General features: G+C 45.1%; 1 protein-coding gene across 1 annotated transcript in view; it reads left to right on the top strand.

The window, feature by feature from the left end:
* The window catches only part of Hgsnat (Heparan-alpha-glucosaminide N-acetyltransferase), a gene marked incomplete in the record, with an annotated part of 126,907 nt that overhangs the window by 61,689 nt on the left and 46,571 nt on the right, over nt 1-18,647 (top strand). Inside the window, 2 exon segments of the mRNA XM_077650670.1 lie at nt 5,043-5,194; nt 9,487-9,596. Coding sequence (XP_077506796.1) covers nt 5,043-5,194; nt 9,487-9,596 — 262 coding nt within the window.

Below are 18,647 nucleotides of genomic sequence, written 5' to 3'. Positions count from 1 at the left end.
TTCCTTGAATATATCTTTAAATGCTGTTGACAAATATTTACATAGTATATTGCACAGTGAACAAAATCCTCTTTTACAAGAAATCAAATGGTATATTTGCAGTCATCACACAAAACTGCAGCGTGTTTGCTGAAAATTTGAAGTCGACTTCATCAGTAAAAATTCCACCAGCAGTTATGTTTGCATGTACACGGAGAGAGTGTTAAAAAAAAGTCATTCTGAGAACTGCACATACTTCGCTGCTGTCGCAAGCACTTCGGCATGCATTTGTACACGCAGCCTTTTTGGGCACTGCCTGACAGGAAGCAATCAGCATTCCAAAATGCTCAGCCTCATCAGCTTCCTTACCTATTATTTTTGAAAGAGCATTAATTTCATCATCATACACCTGTTTTCGCTTTTTTTTTTTTGTGATGCCGCTAGGGCCAGCAGCACATTCCAATTTCGTAACTAATGGCTGTAGAGTCTGCACCACTGTTGTGGAGCCTGCATCGCTGTCTCCAGCACCAGTGTCCGTGCATGTTGTATCGTCTGCATACATGCTTGCAAAACTCTGCTCTGGTGTTATACTGCCATTGGCACAGTCGTCAGCTGGCAGCGGCTCCAGGTTACCTGAAGTCCTGAAGAGATACGAGGAAGCAAAGGTGCTCAACACTAAAGTAAACAATGTGCATGCCTTATGCTTCCTGACAGTATGATTTTGTGATGACCAACCGAACAGCTTCTTGATCACAGTAGAGTGATAACTGTCCCAGATCTATAGCTATAGCTGTATCATGCAATATACATGCCACTTCTTGACGACTGCAGTGAAAAAGGAACAGGTAGGAAAATGCACATAAAGGCTGTGAGTGATAAAAGCAGCTTACAGATTAATGATGACAAAATGTTTACATCACTGCCCAGCATCTTGTACTTTGAAAAGTAAAACTCAGCGTACTTACGGACGGCCAGTGACTGTGTCTCTTAGAAACAGCAGCCGGTCATAAAAAAACCATTTCGTAGCAGAGTCATCGCCATCAAAGCAGTCTTCATCTTCTGCAGGAGCACCACTCCTGGGTGTGGGGTTGCGGGCCTTATACAACCTCCGGAACGTATCCCGTAGGTTCTTCCAGCGGGCCTTCACGTCAGGAACTGCGAAGTGTAGATTGTACTTATAACCACGCAAGTGTGCGCTAAACAGAGAATGCTTCAAGCATTAATTAGTTAAGCGATGATTACAGTACAAGTCAGACGTTTGATGTGTTTCGGTGCCGTAATTAACGCGCTTGTCCGGCGTCCACGCGCTGTTCTCAGTCATGTTCACGATCCACAAACTAAACTCCAGGCTGTCAAGTTCAATGCCGTGACCGCGGGCGATAAGCACGCGACTCGCTGAAAAAGCACTCGCATACCATTCACATTTAAACGAAATGCCAGCAGCCGAAATATTCCATATCTTCGCATTCCACTGAGCATCATGAGCCAAACACACTGACAACGTGCCAGTTCTGAATATAAATATAGACACGTAATTACGCGGCATCAAAAAAAAAAAGCCTGTGCGCAAAGCGCACGTGCAAGAAGCGACAATGACAGCGGAAGGTTTGCGACTCACCAGTGGACCCAAGGGTCGCTGCGATGCGGCGCCAGGCGACATTCCTGCGCTACTGCGATTTATAGTGCGTGTAGGACATATCCCACAGCACCCTTTCCTCCTGGACTTGTTCAATAAGCCTTTCATTAAACTCTTGCATAGCTGCCATGGTGAGGGATGCGTCGGCTGCTGCTCCGCTGAAAGCCCGCCGGAAAAAAAAACTTTCGCGCGCAAATCGGATCAGAAGTTACGCACCCGCAAGGCCTACCGTCATTGGCTAGTCTCGCACAGCACTTCCGGGCGATGGGCGAAATTTTCCACAAACCCAGAACCTTGGCGACGCGATGAGCGACAGCGCTTCGGCGGCCCTCGGCCCACCGCGCGATGGCATCGCGCGGCGTGTCGCCGCGAATTTTTGCCTCAAGCCTGGACTCCATGTACGCGAAAACTCACGCGAACGCGAAGGCGCAAGGAGGAAAAACGCTAAGGCGCCCGTGTGCTGTGCGATGTCAGTGCACGTTAAAGATCCCCAGGTGGTCGAAATTATTCCGGAGCCCTCCACTACGGCACCTCTCCCTTCCTTTCTTCTTTCATTCCCTTCCTTATTCCTTCCCTTACGGCGCGGTTCAGGTGTCCAACGATATATGAGACAGATACTGCGCCATTTCCTTTCCCCCAAAATCAATTATTATTATTATTAAGCGACGAGCGACGCAGTCGCGCGAAGCAAAATGCATGTGTCGCTCGGATCTGCAGCGACAGAAAATTTCGCTCGTCGCCCGGAAGTCCCCCACGCGACTGGCCAATCAGAGCCCCCCAAAGCCATTTCCGGTTTGTCCACAGTTTCTCACGTGTACAGTACTCACGGATTGAAATAGGACATTCGGAGCGCTAGCCTTGCAGTGCCACGCAGGCATGTGGTAAACCACAGGCCGGCTCATTGGCTACTGGAAGGAACAATTCTGCTTTGTAGATGTTCTCCCTCTCGCGCCATACCACAATGTACCACCTTGGTTCCATGAGCGTCTACGGGCGGCGCTCCATGAAGCGACGGCCACGCGCTCCGAATGTCCTATTTCAATCCGTGAGTACTGTACATCTCACGAAACCAGCCCGTCGTCTTGGTCATCGCCACCGTCGAGAAAATATTTGGTTTTGTAGCTGAGAGGCAGGCCCGCATGATTTAAATAATTAAAACAATCTACTTGTTGGGTGCGGAGGGCTAACAGCATTTGGAGCGGGCTACGCGAGCGGGCGTACTGCTGGGAGAGATGCGTGTCGAGCCGCGGGTACCGGCGCTCGATCCACCGTGCCGCTGCGCTCCAACTGTGCAGAAACACTCGCGGCGCACATTCTCACTGGTAAATTATAGTTTGCTCACTTACAATCAGATTTCGGTGACAGTTTATGGGAGTGCTTTTACTAAGCCGGAGTGCACAGGCACCGAACGAAAGCACACCTCCCCCGTGAACCCGTGATGTGACTTCGTCTCCGCAAGCACGCCGTTATCTCCACTGCCGCTACACCGCTGCCGTAGAGGAAATATTCCTTTGGCCCTGACTATGAGGCACATTCACAAAATTTTGAGAGAGAACAGGTTACGGGCATGTTTCTAAGCTTGAGTGCGCAAAGCACGGAGTCCGCTGCGCACGTCGCGGGTTCACGTCGCCTGCCGCCTTCGCTTGCATGGAGGTTGCCCACAAGCGACGGAGCGAGCTTTGTCGCGTTGCTCGCTCTTTCGCGCACATGGAGTCCAGGCTTTACTAGGCAGGTCATCAGTCGTAGGTTTGGTACTTTTGTGGCCTATTCTGTGCCTGCCTGAGACTGATTCGTTGGCTGTATTAATTTGGCACTGCATGCGCAAAAGCGTTGCCGCCGCGACGGCGATGCCTCCGCTCGCCACTTCACTCTAAGCGGGTCAAGCTCTTCGTGCGCTTCGAGTAATGCGACCTAAAATGCATGCGTTTGGGTCGGGACCGGAAGAAATTTCGAATAAAACGATATTTCAAGTAAAGCGATTTTGTTATAACGAGGGATTACTGGAAATCGTAATCAGCGAGAGCGCAATAGCAATTGCACTCCAGCAAAAGTGATGAATGAAAAGCTTATAGAGTTTCAGCTTGCAGACAGTAATTATACAGCGTTAGTATAGCATAGTATCCGTTTGAGTTACCACACCAAAAGGTGGTACTTGCCTCGCCTCGTATCGCCTTGTCAACAGTTTTAGTGAACCCCTGGTTAGTGCTACAACCAAGAAGTGTAAAACACTGTGGCTCCGTTTAGTTATAAAAGCTCAAAGCACTTCATCGGTGACGCGAAGGCAGCATTGCTTTTCATCAAAGGGTGCACTCAAGACAGCACAAAATTTTAATAAATAATGACAAACACTTCTGAAAAAACACTGTGCACTTAACAATATATCAGTAACGTTTTACTGAAATGCGGTCACCTGCTGGGATACATTGATAATGGCAATATTTCACTGCAAGATGTTGCATAAGTTTGTTTTTGGTGATTTTCAATGCCAAATTAAGATTATGAATCCTCATTTCTTTGATATTTTAATGCTAGATTTTTGGGATACAAGCCACCGCGGTGGCTCAGTGGTTATGGAGCTCGGCTGCTGACCCGAAAGACGCTGGTTCGATACCGGCCATGATGGTCGCATTTCGATGGAGGCGAAGTGCTAGAGGCCCGTGTACTGTGCGGCGTCAGTGTACGTTAAAGAACCCCAAGGTGGTTAAAAATATCTGGAGCCTTCCACTATGCCCGTCCCTCATAGCCTGAATTGCTTTGGGACGTTAAACCTTATTAACCAACCAACCATCTTACAATATTAGACAAGATCTTTTCATTTCCACTACAATCTAATTACACATTTTGGACAGTTGTCAGTTCTTTTATAGCATGTTGGCCACTCTGTGGAGCAGGTAAGCTGTGCGCTTTTTTTGTATGTGTGTCTTGTTCGAGTACTGGTTTTACAAATTCTGAATTTGGGCCAGATCTGCCAGTTAGAGAGTTGTGGAGCATTGAGCAGTTTTTAACGTACTATCTTCTGCGGATTAGTTTTTTCCGCATTGGCAAGGAAGCTGCAAAATGTAGAACAAAGCCTACATGCTAGCTTGCTAGTCAAGTGACACAGACACTACCAGCAGAACTCTTGTTTGTGACCTGTATGGTTGTGCGCTTGACTTGCAGCTGCTTGTTTTGACCTTGTGGACCATTTTCAGTGTTCTTTCAGTTTAAATTTCTCTTAAGCAATTATTCACACAAATCCATGCAGTTAGTATGTGCATGTTAGTGTTGTAGTGTATATAATAAGCAATATTAATATTCCAGTCTTTCTTCTCTCGTCTTCTTTGTGCTTGTCTGATATTTACAAACATGCAGTGTGCGCCTATCGCTGGGCAGGGATTTAAGCATGCTTGTGGCTAAAATAGTGCATTTTCTGTGTTAAACTATGCAGGTTTGTGTGGATCATGGGTGTTTCAATGGCCATGACCATACGGTCACTGCTTCGAAAGTCCGTCACCAGAGGCCGCATACTCCTGCGTATTGTCAAGCGAACCCTGATCCTCTTTGGGCTTGGCATCATGACAAATACATTATTTGGTGCCAGTGAGTTATGGTTACTTGTCTCTTACTTGGGTTTCTTGTGCACCGACTTTTTTTCAAATGCCACCCAAGATTTCCAGGCTTGGTCTTTTTCTTGCAGGAAGCAATGGAGTCAGATATCTGTTAATCTGGTGGTCATCATCAAAATATACCTCTTGCTTCACGAACTGAGCAAGTGTCACTATTGGTTTGGAACTTGGTAATTCCGATGTTGAGTTTGGAGCTCTGTATTAACGAATGTTTGATCAGGGCCCATACGATGACTTTGATGTACACAAAAACTGATCCTCAGGCACACACTGATCGGCCAAAGCAGCAAAAGTGCACAAACTGAACGTGAGCATCTTCGACGGAAGTAGCTGTAGCAATCGGTTGTTACATAAAGTTCTCTTGGACTGGTTCTTAAGAGAGCAATAGCTTGCATCGCTGCCAAAATATCGTCAGTTTTTGTGACCCTGTTCTAAGCAAAGCTGTTTGATCTTATCAGGTGTGAAACTTCCCATTAGCTCCATGTATTAAAGAGCAGTGGTATGATTGGACCAGAATTTTGGAGCAGCGCTCCTAGTTTCCCTGCAATTCTGTGAAAAATCACAGGTTTAAGCATTTTTTGTGCAATTGTGTGCTAGGAGTCACGTTCTCTTTTTTGATGCTTTATTGTTGCGGACATCAGTAGAAATGACAGTATGATGGAAAAATTACCGTTTTTGCCTTATTTGCGCAATATAACGCAAGGTGGGAGTTTGAGAACTCGGCAGAATTTTAAAAGAGCTATTATTACTGTTATTATTATTACTGCATGGGCCCAAGAAGGGCCTGCAGTATTTGTAAATAAATAAATAAATAATGGAAACCCTTCACGCCAACCATAGCCGATAATCCCCCCCCCCTCCCAAAAAAAAAGTTCAGATGGCACGTTAAAATACGGAACCAGTAGACATTAGATATGTAGACGTTATTTCAGAGACAACACTTGATATGCATGCACTACAATCAAGCAAAGCCACCATCGCTGTGCTGTCACTACTTGGTGGTTGTCTTTTTAAATGCCACATTATGAAGCACTGATTGAAAGGCAGAAATTCCTATTGAAAATTCAAGTATGGTTTCTGAAACAACAGTGAAAAAAATTTGGCCAGATTTACAATGACTAAGCATGTATTTCCATGCTTCATATTTGGGCCATGGGCATTTTCTATATACAAAATGATAATGTATGAAACAGCTTTCATGTTATGAGCAGTGCAAATTTCTTCTTGTTATCTGAAGACAACCTTACGGCTGCCTACAATGTTGTCACAAGTTATAGAGAGCAAATTATAGAGAAAACCACTGTGCTTGAATAATGTTTTCTTTCACCATGCTAGCTATATTCCATTCAGCACTTCAGAAGCCGTGCCAGGCAGGAAAGCATATCTTGAGCAATGGATTTACAGCATAGCTATGATATGCACATCCCCCCACAACCCACGCGTAGCTCCATTCGGTGTTCACCTGAAAACCCTCTGCACGTGCATCGCGCTGCCTGCACCTTCTTCAGGTGGGGTCCATGGTAAGGTAGGGAGTGGGGACGGTCCATGACCACGCCATGCGTGCCCCCTGTCTTTTGCTTCATGCAGTCTTTGCCATCATCGGGTTGGTTGCATGGTCGTGAGATGCCCCAAACACTTCAAAACAACTCTGACTCCGCACATTGCAGGGAGGCGAGAACCTGATGACATGCGGCGGGTCCAACATACCTCTGTAGCGTGCACTTTGGACGCTTCCCAGAAATGTGCTGCCGAATAAAATACGCAAATCTGTGCCCACAGATTTGATAGAATGAGACAGCGTTTACACCAGCCAGCAAATGCGTGGGACTCAAAGCTAGGAATAAGGTGGACGTATGGCCTGTCTTTGCATTTTGCTACTGCCAAACGCCAACGTTCCAGAAAATGAAAATTTTCATTAAACTCACTGCCAGTGAAAGACAAAATTTTTTTTTCACGTAATCATGAACTATTTGTCAGTACTTTTGTACTGTTTTGCTCATTTCAACATTTTTTTGTTCTGGTGAAATGGCTCCAAAAACACTTAGCAGTGACAAGACCTAAGATATGTTCGTTTACTAGCAATAATGCTAGATCTTTAAATATGTTGAGAATACATATTGTAGTTATGCTGTTTTGCACGATCATAATAGTATCTGGAAACAAACATTTTGAAGAAAGGGTCATTTGGAACGGTGAAAAATTGTGTTTCATATGTTCCACTCTTGTAACATTGACAAGTAAAAGGGTAAAGCCGCCCAGTCCTGTGCCCGTTTGTCTTTCTTAGCTTTTCGTATTGCAGTCAACTCTTTCAGTGCCTTCTCTTTCTCAATGGCCCACACCACCCTCTATATCCATAGCCAAGTAAGGTGTGGGTGCGGGCATTGTTGGTACTGCATTGTAAGACGAAAAGCGCGAAAAAACGCGGACGCAAAGAAAGACGAAGGACAAGCGTTTGTCCTTTGTCTTTCTTTACGTCCGTGTGTTTTTTCGCGCTTTTCGTCTTACAATCTATAGCCACCTTCTCCTTTGCACTTGCTTACCGCGCAAGTTGCCCCCAAGGGCATTAGAAAGCTGGCTTCACCTAGTGGCTTCAAGTTTGGTGGTGAAGGTCACTCTAGCTACCTTAAAAAGCTCGGGGGGAAAAATAATCACTATATATTCATACCTCGGTTCTGAATATTCTGGTGTATTAAGTATTATTTGATACCTCCTGTGGAATTTTTTTTTCTTTGTTCTCAATTCGTGGAAATTAAAAACTTTTCGCCTCAGAAAGATGGGGGCCTTATTCAGGAGTTTACAGATTGTTGCAGTGCCTGTGGTCAATAACAGAAACTGTGTTCGAGTTACTTACTTCAAGATTGTTGATAAACGCACATTTTCCTGGCAACAAAATCAGTGAAACAGATGCAGGAACAACAGGGACCCCGGAACAGGGGTGGCAAGGGGGGCAGCCGCCCTTTTTCCAGAGGGGACAGCGCCCCCCCCACCCCCCCGTCACCCAGTCTCCAATTGCTTGCACTTGGATCACATTTCTGACAGTTGAAACACTTGAGTAATGCAAAGCGCAGTGGGGCTGAGCTACTTGGCTTCGTAGCCAGTTGTAAAGCATTTCGTATATGAGTAACCTAAACCAGTCATGTCCCAACAGAAGTCGACTGTCTGATCCATCTACATGATCATGATTAGCAAAATTTAAACAAACTATGCACAAACATTTTTAACCAAATTATCACTCCTTGTGCAGACATATATAAAGCTGCCCATTTCAGTTCGTGCAAAGATTCACCGTTTGATTGTTTGCATTCAAAACCACGGGCACAAGGCTTTATCATTTTGTTTTGTAATGCTAGATGCAACCAGACTTATCTCCATTGATTGTGGCCATGTGCAAATGCTTCCACATTTTTCCAGATTGTTGTAGTTGCTTTTGGTTCCTTATCTCGAAGGTTCATTGCCAGCTTTAAATTGATCGTGGCCAAGAACTGCAGGCATTCAGTTGGATGACCGCCCAGCACGCTTGTGACTATTGCCGCCAAGTCATTCAGTTCTTAGTGTGCGGGAGTCAGCCCCTTAAACAGTTTCTTTTGGAAGCCTTTTTTTTTTTTGTCTTCCTGACTGCTAGAGTGTCATCACCACAACGTGACAGTTTTTTGCATCAACCTTAGAACATTAAAAAATGAAAAATAATAATATAAAATTTATTATGTAAATTAGCATTAAATAAATAAATAAAATAAACTCGAAGTCTTACCCTCCCACTAAAAAAAAAGTTCCGGAGTCCCTGTGCATAGATTTAACAGCCCCAGGGACAAATGAAGATGTAAAACAAGCAAAACAAATGTTATTCTGAAGATAATGGCAACAAACGGCGATAGCTTTTATTAGTAGCCACTGCCAGATGTGTGCACCATCCGTAAGCGCTCACAAAGTAGCCACTGGGACTAGTCACTTTTTGAATTGTAGTTTCCCAATTAGCATAACCTAAGAACCCTGGTTCTAAGTAGCAAGGTCTACAACATTGCAGGCAGGGCTACAATGACTTGCCCTCTTGGAGACCTGTCATTTCTGATATAAGCACTCAATAACTTGGACACGTCATAGCGGTGGGCAAGGTATTGCAGTTGTGTGGTAGTTTTGCGGCCAGAAGCAACAAACCAACAGGCAAAACTTTAATTTTTTCTAATGAACAAAACTAAGTTGGAATGCATGTCACTGTGCCTTGCGTCGTTGCCCATGCTGCAGCATTATGCATTCCACTGCATGCAGATAACCTCAGTACCCTACGCATTCCTGGCGTGCTCCAGCGTCTTGCCTTCTCCTACCTGGTCGCCTCCACGATTCATCTTCTGTTTGCCAAGCCCCATGAAGGGCACCTGGTGAGCAAGATTTTTTTTTAGCTGAAGTGGCAGAGCCTCTGAGGAGTTGCACAGGGTACCGCAAGTTACAGTTGCAGCTTAACCTGAGCAAATACCTGTTGTGGTGGTGCAGTGGCTATGACATTTGGCTGCTGAGTCTAAGGATACAAGATCAAATCCTGTCCGTGGCTCCACATTTCGATGCAGGAAAAATGCAAAAATGCCCCTGTGCTGTATGATGTGCGGATGCCCTGGTAAAACTTCCACAGTAAATTTTGGAACTGCCAAAAGCATATTCGAGTTACTTTGAGATGAGCAGCAGTGCTGAATCTATGCAGCGTTCACCTGCATGTGGAGTCTTGGAGGCCACAACCAAAGTCTGCAAATTATCTGCTTAGGAATGCCCCGCAGGGGGGCGCCTGCAGCTTGCAGGCGTCGCGACGGTGAGTGGCGACACCGCGGGTTCCCGAGCATCCGCAGGGACATCCCCAGAAGGGGATGATGGTGAACTGTGCATCACCACGGACCCGAGCACCCGCGCCTCGCCGTGCGTGGCATCGCTGTGTCCGGGGAAAAGGGGATCCTGGTGGTTGAGCCGATGCCGAGCGTTTGGACCTTTATGGCCCCTCGGCGGAGGCAACACACCACTTTGGCCTCAGCTTCCTGTAGACGGCACCTCCGGCCTGACCCGACTGGGGGAAATCGGCAGTCGCCTTTTCCTGTCCTGCCCTCCATCTTTCACTTTCCTATCTCTTTCTTACAACTTTCCTGTCCCCTCCTCCTTTCTCGGTTTTTTCACTTTTCATAGGCGGCGAGGGTTAACCATGTGTGGCTGACAACCCTGTGTTATGCCGTATTAGGTTATAGTGGCGGTGTATAGCTGGTGTGTGCAGGGCTTTTTAAAGGCGCCTGTCCCATCCCCATGTTGGACTCCGTGGTGGGCGGCTAGCACCGCTGCCGAACACCAAACTTTTTTTATGGCTCCCCCCCTTTCAAAACCTGATCGCTCTCATAAAAGAGTGCGGACCGAAGATATATCTATTCAGTGCTTCAGGAAAACGAAGGAATCATTTCCAAAATTTCATGTCCTCCATAGTGAGGAAACAGAAAAATCTGCAAGAACTATGTCCCCATTCTTAGTCTCAAAATGTCTGACTGATGCCATCGGTCCAGGCTACAAACTGTCAAAAATGCCCAATGGTGACCTACTACTTGAACTAAAAGACATCGTCCAATACTCCAAACTTTCTAACCAAGTGCAAATTGGGGACAACATTGTGTCTATCACTGCACACCGATCCTTGAACACCGTCCATGGTGTGATTTCTGAAACAGATTTTATCCACCTCACTGAGGAAGAGATGCTGGAAGGCCTCAAGGACCAAAACGTCATAAACGTACACCGTATAAAGATAAGAAAAGAGGACAAAGAAATCCCAACGAAACACATAGTGCTCACGTTCAACTGCAGCACACTTCCAGAGTCCATAGAAGCAGGCTATTTGAAAATAAATGTACGCCATTACATTCCAAACCCACGAAGGTGTTTCAATTGTCAAAGATATGGACACGGGTCACAGAGTTGTCGTGGCCACAAAACATGCGCTAAATGTGCCTCAAAAGACCATGCTTCCGAAAACTGTGAAGGAGCAGCATTTCGCTGCGTAAACTGCGGAGATGATCACCCAGCATATTCAAGGTCATTTCAGACATGGAAAAATGAAAAAGATATCATTACAATGAAAACAAAACAAAACATCACATTCAAGGAAGCGAGACGACTCTTCTACGCGAAGAAAACTTTCACCTTCTCTACAAAAACAACATTTGCTGATGTGGTGCGCAGGGGCGGTGCGCCACACAGCACTCCGGCATCTGCCAAGGCCACGCTCAGTGAGCCTATGGCAGAGCCACCCACGCCCCAGGCAGAGACAGCGAAAGCTGCTCTGTCATCCCCAAAGCAGGGAGATCCATCCAATGGGTCGGCCTCCTGCAGGACTTCCCCCCAACGGGGGAGGCCTAAAAATCAGACACCCATGGATTTGCGGTCCTCCAGCACCTCTTTTGAGGTGATGGATATAACTCCCAGTCCGTCTGCTTTGAAGTGGCGCAACAGCTCTCTCGAGCGAAAAAAAGGCAGACCCCTAATTACGGGCCCAGAAAAGTAAATTCCTTCTGCTCCATTCCCACTCAAGAACACAAACATGACTTTTGTGATTCAGTGGAACTGTTGAGGATTACTGAGAAACTACAGTGACGTAACACATATTTTAGGGTCAATATTGCCCATTGCTTTGTGCCTTCAGGAGACCAATCTTGGTCCGCAACATGTGAATATCTTAAAACACTAAAAGTTATCGACGCGATCGCGAGCAGTCAAATAGACTCTCGGGTGGTGTCGCAGTTGTCATTCAAAGCGGCGTCCCTACTCAAGAAATTAAACTTAACACAAAACTTGAGGCAGTTGCAGTTAGCGTCATTACCTACAAAACAATAACAGTATGTTCTGTATATCTTCCCCCGCACATCACATTAACAGTCGAAGATTTAGAAGGCCTGATTGATCAACTGCTGGAGCCATATCTGGTAGTTGGCGATTTTAACGCTCACTCCCCATTTTGGGGAAGCGAACGATGTGACTCAAGGGGACAAATAATCGAAGATTTTATCCTCTCAAATAACATCTGTCTTTTAAATACGGGAAAAGCCACTTATTGTTGCCCAAGCTTGGCAAAATGAGCTTTCTCGATTTAGCTTTCGCATCACCATCGCTTTTTAACGATTTTAAATGGGATGTTTTAAATGACCCTCTGGGAAGTGATCACCTACCTACTATCATCAGCCTCTCATCATCTACTCCAGTCATCCCCACAAGACCACGGCGCTGGAAACTTCACCTCGGCGACTGGTCACTTTTTACAGCAAGTGCCACACTAGAAAAAGAATTTTGTGAAGACCTCACTATAGGCGAAATTAACGAAAGGTTTACTACATGCATAATATCGGCCGCTACACTAGCCATACCGCAAACAACAGGACTCGTACACAAAAAACATAAAGTATGGTGGACGCAAGAATGCACATTAGCAAAAAAACAACAAAATAAAGCTTGGGGCTCTCTGCGTCGGTATCCAACAGCGGAGAACTTGATTGCCTTTAAGAGGGCCAAGGCCAGAGCGCGATTCGTTCGAAGAAATGCCGAGAAATCCTCATGGCAGAAATATGTGTCCTCAATAAACAGCTCAATAACCTCAAAAAAGATGTGGGAAAAAGTTCGTAGATTCAGTAGTGACCATACCCCTTTCACACTTCCTCTATTGACTTCACCCGGGACACAAACATCATTAGAAGAACAGGCCAACATACTAGGTGAGCATTTTGCTGAAGTTTCCAGTTCGTCCAATTACACAAACACGTTCCAGAAGTACAAAGCAATAGCAGAAAAACAAAAACTTCCATTTGCAGCAGGTATGCACGAGGACTACACTCAACCCATCACACTCCAGGAATTGATCAGGGTATTATCTTCTGGTAAAAAGACAGCAACAGGCCCAGATAATGTGCATTACGCTATGCTCGCCCATCTCTCTGAGGCTGCCGTGCAGGCATTGTTGAAATTCTTTAACAAAATATGGACAACTGGGAATATACCTGAGGAGTGGAAGAAAGCAATAATAGTACCTTTTCTGAAACCCGGAGAACAACCAACAAGTCCTAACAATTACAGACCAATAGCCCTCACCAGCTGCATTGCTAAATCTTTCGAAAGCATAATAAACATTAGACTGACCTTCACACTTGAATCTCGTCGACTCTTAGATTTACATCAATGTGGATTTAAGAAAGCATGCTCGACCGCTGATCACCTTGTCCGCCTAGAAAACACCATCCGGGAGGCGTTCATCCACAAACAGCACTGTATCGGGGTCTTCTTCGATTTGGAGAAGGCCTATGGTACCGCGTGGAAGTTCGGCATCCTCAAAGACCTAGCAGAGCTAGGGATCCGCGGCAGGATGCTAAACTGCTTGAACGACTTCCTGACTAACCACACATTCAGAGTCCGTCTAGGAGCAACTCTATCAATAACATTCACCCAAGAGAATGGCGTACCCCAGGGATGCATTTTAAGTACGACACTCTTTATAGTAAAAACGAATTCTTTGGCCAAAGTAATACCTAAGTCCGTAATGTATTCAGTTTATGTAGATGACATACAGATAGCATACACTTCTTCCAACATACTGTCCTGCGAGAGACAAATACAAATCACACTGAATAAACTGGCTGCTTGGGCAGAAAAAAATGGATTCATGTTCTCCCCTCAAAAAACAGTAGTTGTTTTGTTCTCATTACGACGAGGCCTACAGGTTGATCCCAATCTGTGCTTGAATCAAACCACACTGCCAGTCATACAGGAACATACATTTTTAGGCGTCACTTTTGACAAGAAACTTACATTTCTACCACACATTAACAACCTGAAAAAGAAAGCATCCCAAGCCCTCAATGTATTAAAGGTACTCTCGCGAAAACGGTGGGGGTCCAATAGAGCATGCCTATTACAAATATATCGCTGTTTAGTGCGCTCCAAGCTGGACTACGGGTGCATAGTATATGGTTCGGCAAGAGCATCCTACTTGAAACGACTGGACCCTGTTCATAATGTTGGCCTGCGCCTATCAACTGGAGCATATAGAACATCCCCGGTAAATAGTCTTTATGTTGAAGCTAATGAGCCCACACTAGAGGATAGAAGAGTCACACTAACATGCACGTACATCCTAAAAGCCCGTTCTCTCCCTAAACATCTCTGCTATCCCATTGTTACCAAGTGCCCATCTAGAAGATTATTCAGTAATAAACCACATTTTATCAGGCCACTAATAATGCGCTTTGAAGGTAAATGTGAAGACTTAGCAGTGCCGGACGCCCTACCGAATATTGCACCAAGACATGAATATCTGCCACCATGGTACAGCCTCCCTTCGGTGTGTGACTTCATACTGACACACGTAAACAAAGAGAAAATGCCACACGAGCACATACTACAAGAGTTCTTTGCACTACAAGAAAAATATGACACTTACACTGAATTTTACACTGATGGCTCAAAAACAGAAAGTCATGTCGGAAGTGCAGTAATTCAAGGAACAAATGAAAAAATGATATGATTGCCACAGTATGCATCGGTATTTACTGCGGAGTGTTATGCCATCTTTGTAGCTGTAGAACAAATAGTAAAACAAAACATAAAAAATAGCATCATTTACACCGATTCACTGAGTATGCTAAAAGCGCTGCATTCTACAAATGCTGCTGAACCCATAATAGGAAAAATCATACATAACATAGTTAAAATTACAAAGCAAAAAACATAACATTATATTCTGCTGGGTCCCTAGTCATGTTGGAATTTTAGGTAATGAGAGAGCAGATGCTTGCGCAGCACTAGCTAGAATTGGCCATATAAAACAAGTTAACATTCCACAGAGGGATTTTTCTAAATTACTGCACAGTAAACTCAGGAATAAGTGGCAGATCGCATGGGACGAACAAACAACAAACTACATTCTATAAAACCCGTTTTGGGAGAATGGAGATCATGTAAACATCAGGAGCGTTTCATAGAAGTTATTTTGTGTCGACTACGCATTGGACACACACACCTTACTCACAACTTCTTACTGACAAAAAAAGACAAACCTCTCTGCGAAATGTGTGGCGATGAACTCACGGTAAACCACATTTTAATTGTATGCAAAAAACTGGAACAACTGAGGAAAAAATATTTCACAACATTGTACAATGAATACATCCAGCTACACACCACGTTACTTTTAGGAGATCAAGCACTGGTTGATTTTTCAAGTATTTTTAAATTTCTCAGAGAAGCCAATGTTTTATACAAACTTTAGATATAAAAAGCGTAACCTTTAACAAAAGCTCTAACCGTGTGTTTGGCGCATCATAGCCTCAGTTGCTTTTGCGCCATTAAAATCAATATCACTAACTAACTAGCTTAGGAATGATTTAGCTGCTCAAATGGTCTGGTGAGATTAGCATTGCAAATTTTATGGTGTCAAAAATTGTTTGAATGAACTGGGACTTTAATAGGCTGGGACTTCGGATGAGCCGCTTTCAAAATTTTGAGGTTTTTAATGTATGTGGCTGCATCTGGGCCTACGAACAAGTACCATCCCTTTCACGAGTAGCATTCCCTGCATTACCGGCCAATTGCCAGGCAACTGTAACATTTACAGTTACAGAAGAACCCCCCCTCGTTACTTTTTTCACGGTACTGAAGAAAAAGATGGATAAATAAACGTACAAGCTGGGAAACATAATAGCCATACACATTGAAAAATGAAGCGGCTGGAGGGAACTGAATGGAAGTTTATGTCAATCTAAGTGCATGGAAAAGATGTAAGACGTTGTCTACCACTTTGTTTTCTTCATCTCCTACAACCAAAATGTACTTTAGAGTTTGCAAGTCTTTGTGACTCTTGAGATCTTCATTCTCGATAGGCACTCATGATTGTTCTGCGTGCGCAGAAGGTCCTGCGAAGGCTCTGCATCCACCAGAGCTGCTGCCAAAAAAGGGAGAGAGCGCACACTCCTGCGCCGTTCTTGCTGCGACCGTTTTAGTCGTACCAAATTGTCATATATTAGAATCTAGAAAATCTTTTAATCTATAGGGTCAAGGAAAAAGTGGGCGACAGCAACAAAAGCCCCAAAGACAGCCTGCACAACAGCACTTCATACAGTAGCCGCCACGGCGGCTCATTGGTTATGTTGCTCGGCTGCTGACCCGAAAGACGCGGCTTCGATCCCAGCCACTGCGGTCGAATCTCGATGGAGGCAGAATTCTAGAGGCCAGTGTACTGTGCAATGTCAGTGCACGTTAAAGAGCACCCCAGGCGGTCGAAATTTCCGGAGCCCTTCATTACGGCTTCCCTCATAGCCTGGGTCGCTTTAGGATGTCTAACCCCTATAAACCCATAAATCATAAACTTCATACAATGGTGCTCGCGCGATTTGGTTCGATGGCATAATTTAGTTTTTAACACGATAGCATTAAAGGCCCCATTGACAAGAAAATCCGGGGTCGGCGTTGTCGGCGTTGTGAAAAATAACTGGCATGCCTCTGGCAGGTGATCCCCAGAGAGCAGCCTAGAAGGCAGGTGGGCCGCCTAGGCCATGTGATTTTGTGATGTCATCACAACCTGCCCTCTGGATTCTGAGCAAACTGCCCTTCATGGCAGGTGGCAGTTAAATTATAGATTGGTTGCTCAGGAAGAGCAACCTGGGCTACACAAGGCCCACCCCACCGCTGGCAGCACCTGCCATTACAGGGCAGTGGCGCATCACTTAACCGCTGCACCACTGTGTGAGGAGGGGTATGAGGACTCCCGACGATCTATGAATGTAGAGTAGAGAATGACCTTCGGTATATATGGGAAATACCCAATACGCTATTGCGTCATTTCCTTAAGGCAGAGCTTAAGTGTCCCTTCAGCCGCCACGGTAGCTCGTTGGTTGTGTTGCTCAGCTCGAAAGACGTGGGTTCGATCCCACCAACGGCCGTGGCAGTTGCATTTCGATGGAGGTGAAGTGCTAGAGGCCCGCGAACTGTGTGATATCAGTGCACATTTAAGAACCCCAGATAGTCGAAATTATCCGGAGCCCTCTGCTATGGTGTCCCTCGTAGCCTAAGTCGCTTTGGGACGTTAAACCCCCATAAAAAAATTTTTTAAAAAGTGTCCCTTCAAATTTTTGTGCTTTCGGTTGCATCCACTTGCCTTCCTGTAGCAACGAACTTCATCGACAGCTGCAATAAAATTCATGCCACTTGTATAAGAGCTTGATTCATTGGCATACTTTGAGTGCGTTGGAAGAAGTCGAACACAGTGGAGTGCAGTCAAGCTTCGATGGTCATTACAGGGTCCCTCTATAGCCAGAGTGCTGTATCCATGCTGTGCACAGATGTTAAACGTGCCTTGAGGACACGAAGCCTCTGTAGGGCTCACTGCAGTTGACACTTGTGCAGCCAAGCCAGACCAAGCCATATCGAAATTTAAAATGGCTGCTGGCACTCGGTGCACACACTGGCATGGGGTGGCATTTGCGACGTGTCATGCAGGAAGACTCCCACAGTTGTAATGTAACAGCCAAGTTTATATATTGCATGGAAATCTATGGAAGCTACATTGGGACTTACCCGCAAAAATGCAGCACCTGAGAACATAACAGCTGTGTTCTATTGTATTGGGCTTCTATACTAACGCATAACAAAGGGGCTTAAAAATGTTTCCTGCTTTCTGTGCTGGTACATGCTTTGCTATCCTCGATCGATGTATGAGAATTCTGGCTGAAAATGTTATTTTAATGAGAGCACATGCACTGTAATAGAAAAAAAAATGGACGAGCCTCTGAATTGTAGCTGTCAACAGAAATCACGAAGTAAAAGTGTTAGTATAAAGTGTTTTGAATGTGACGTTTCCAAAGTACTCCAGGCAAGGGATTCCCTTGAGGCAGTTAGGTGTTAGCCAGAATTCAATTTCTTCACATTTCATGTACTTGTTTCAAAATTGGCAGTTTGATGGACAAGCCACATCTAGAATGGAGCACAGCTGCTTCAAACTGCTCCGAAATGCTGATTCCACTGCTCCAGAGTGCTCCATGAGAGCTCATTATATGCTCCAAACTGCTCCGAAATACATTCTTGAGTGCTTCAAAAATGGCACCAAGTCATTGTTTGGCAGCTGCACCACTGCACTGAAGATTGCAAGTATTGCTGGAAACTTTGGCATTCAGTTTACTGTGTATTTCAGACATCAGTCGAATATTGGTCGTTTAGGCTATCAGCCACAGGTCATGGTAAATGCTTTTCTGACATGGCATGACTTGTCTGTGAATGCGGAAGAAGGTTAGCCCAGTCTTTCTCATTTCAGCGTGGATACGAAACCTGAATGGAACCTGATAAGCAGTTGTTAGTTCACATTTCATCTTGTACATTTTGTGTTGATCGTGTCATCTGTGCTTTATGTCTTACAAGCATGCAGCCCATCAAGC

Source organism: Amblyomma americanum, chromosome 1, assembly GCF_052857255.1.
Source record: "Amblyomma americanum isolate KBUSLIRL-KWMA chromosome 1, ASM5285725v1, whole genome shotgun sequence".
Taxonomy (NCBI): Eukaryota; Metazoa; Arthropoda; class Arachnida; order Ixodida; family Ixodidae; genus Amblyomma; species Amblyomma americanum.
Note: the sequence above shows the minus strand (reverse complement) of the source record. Positions and strands in the feature narration are given on the sequence as shown.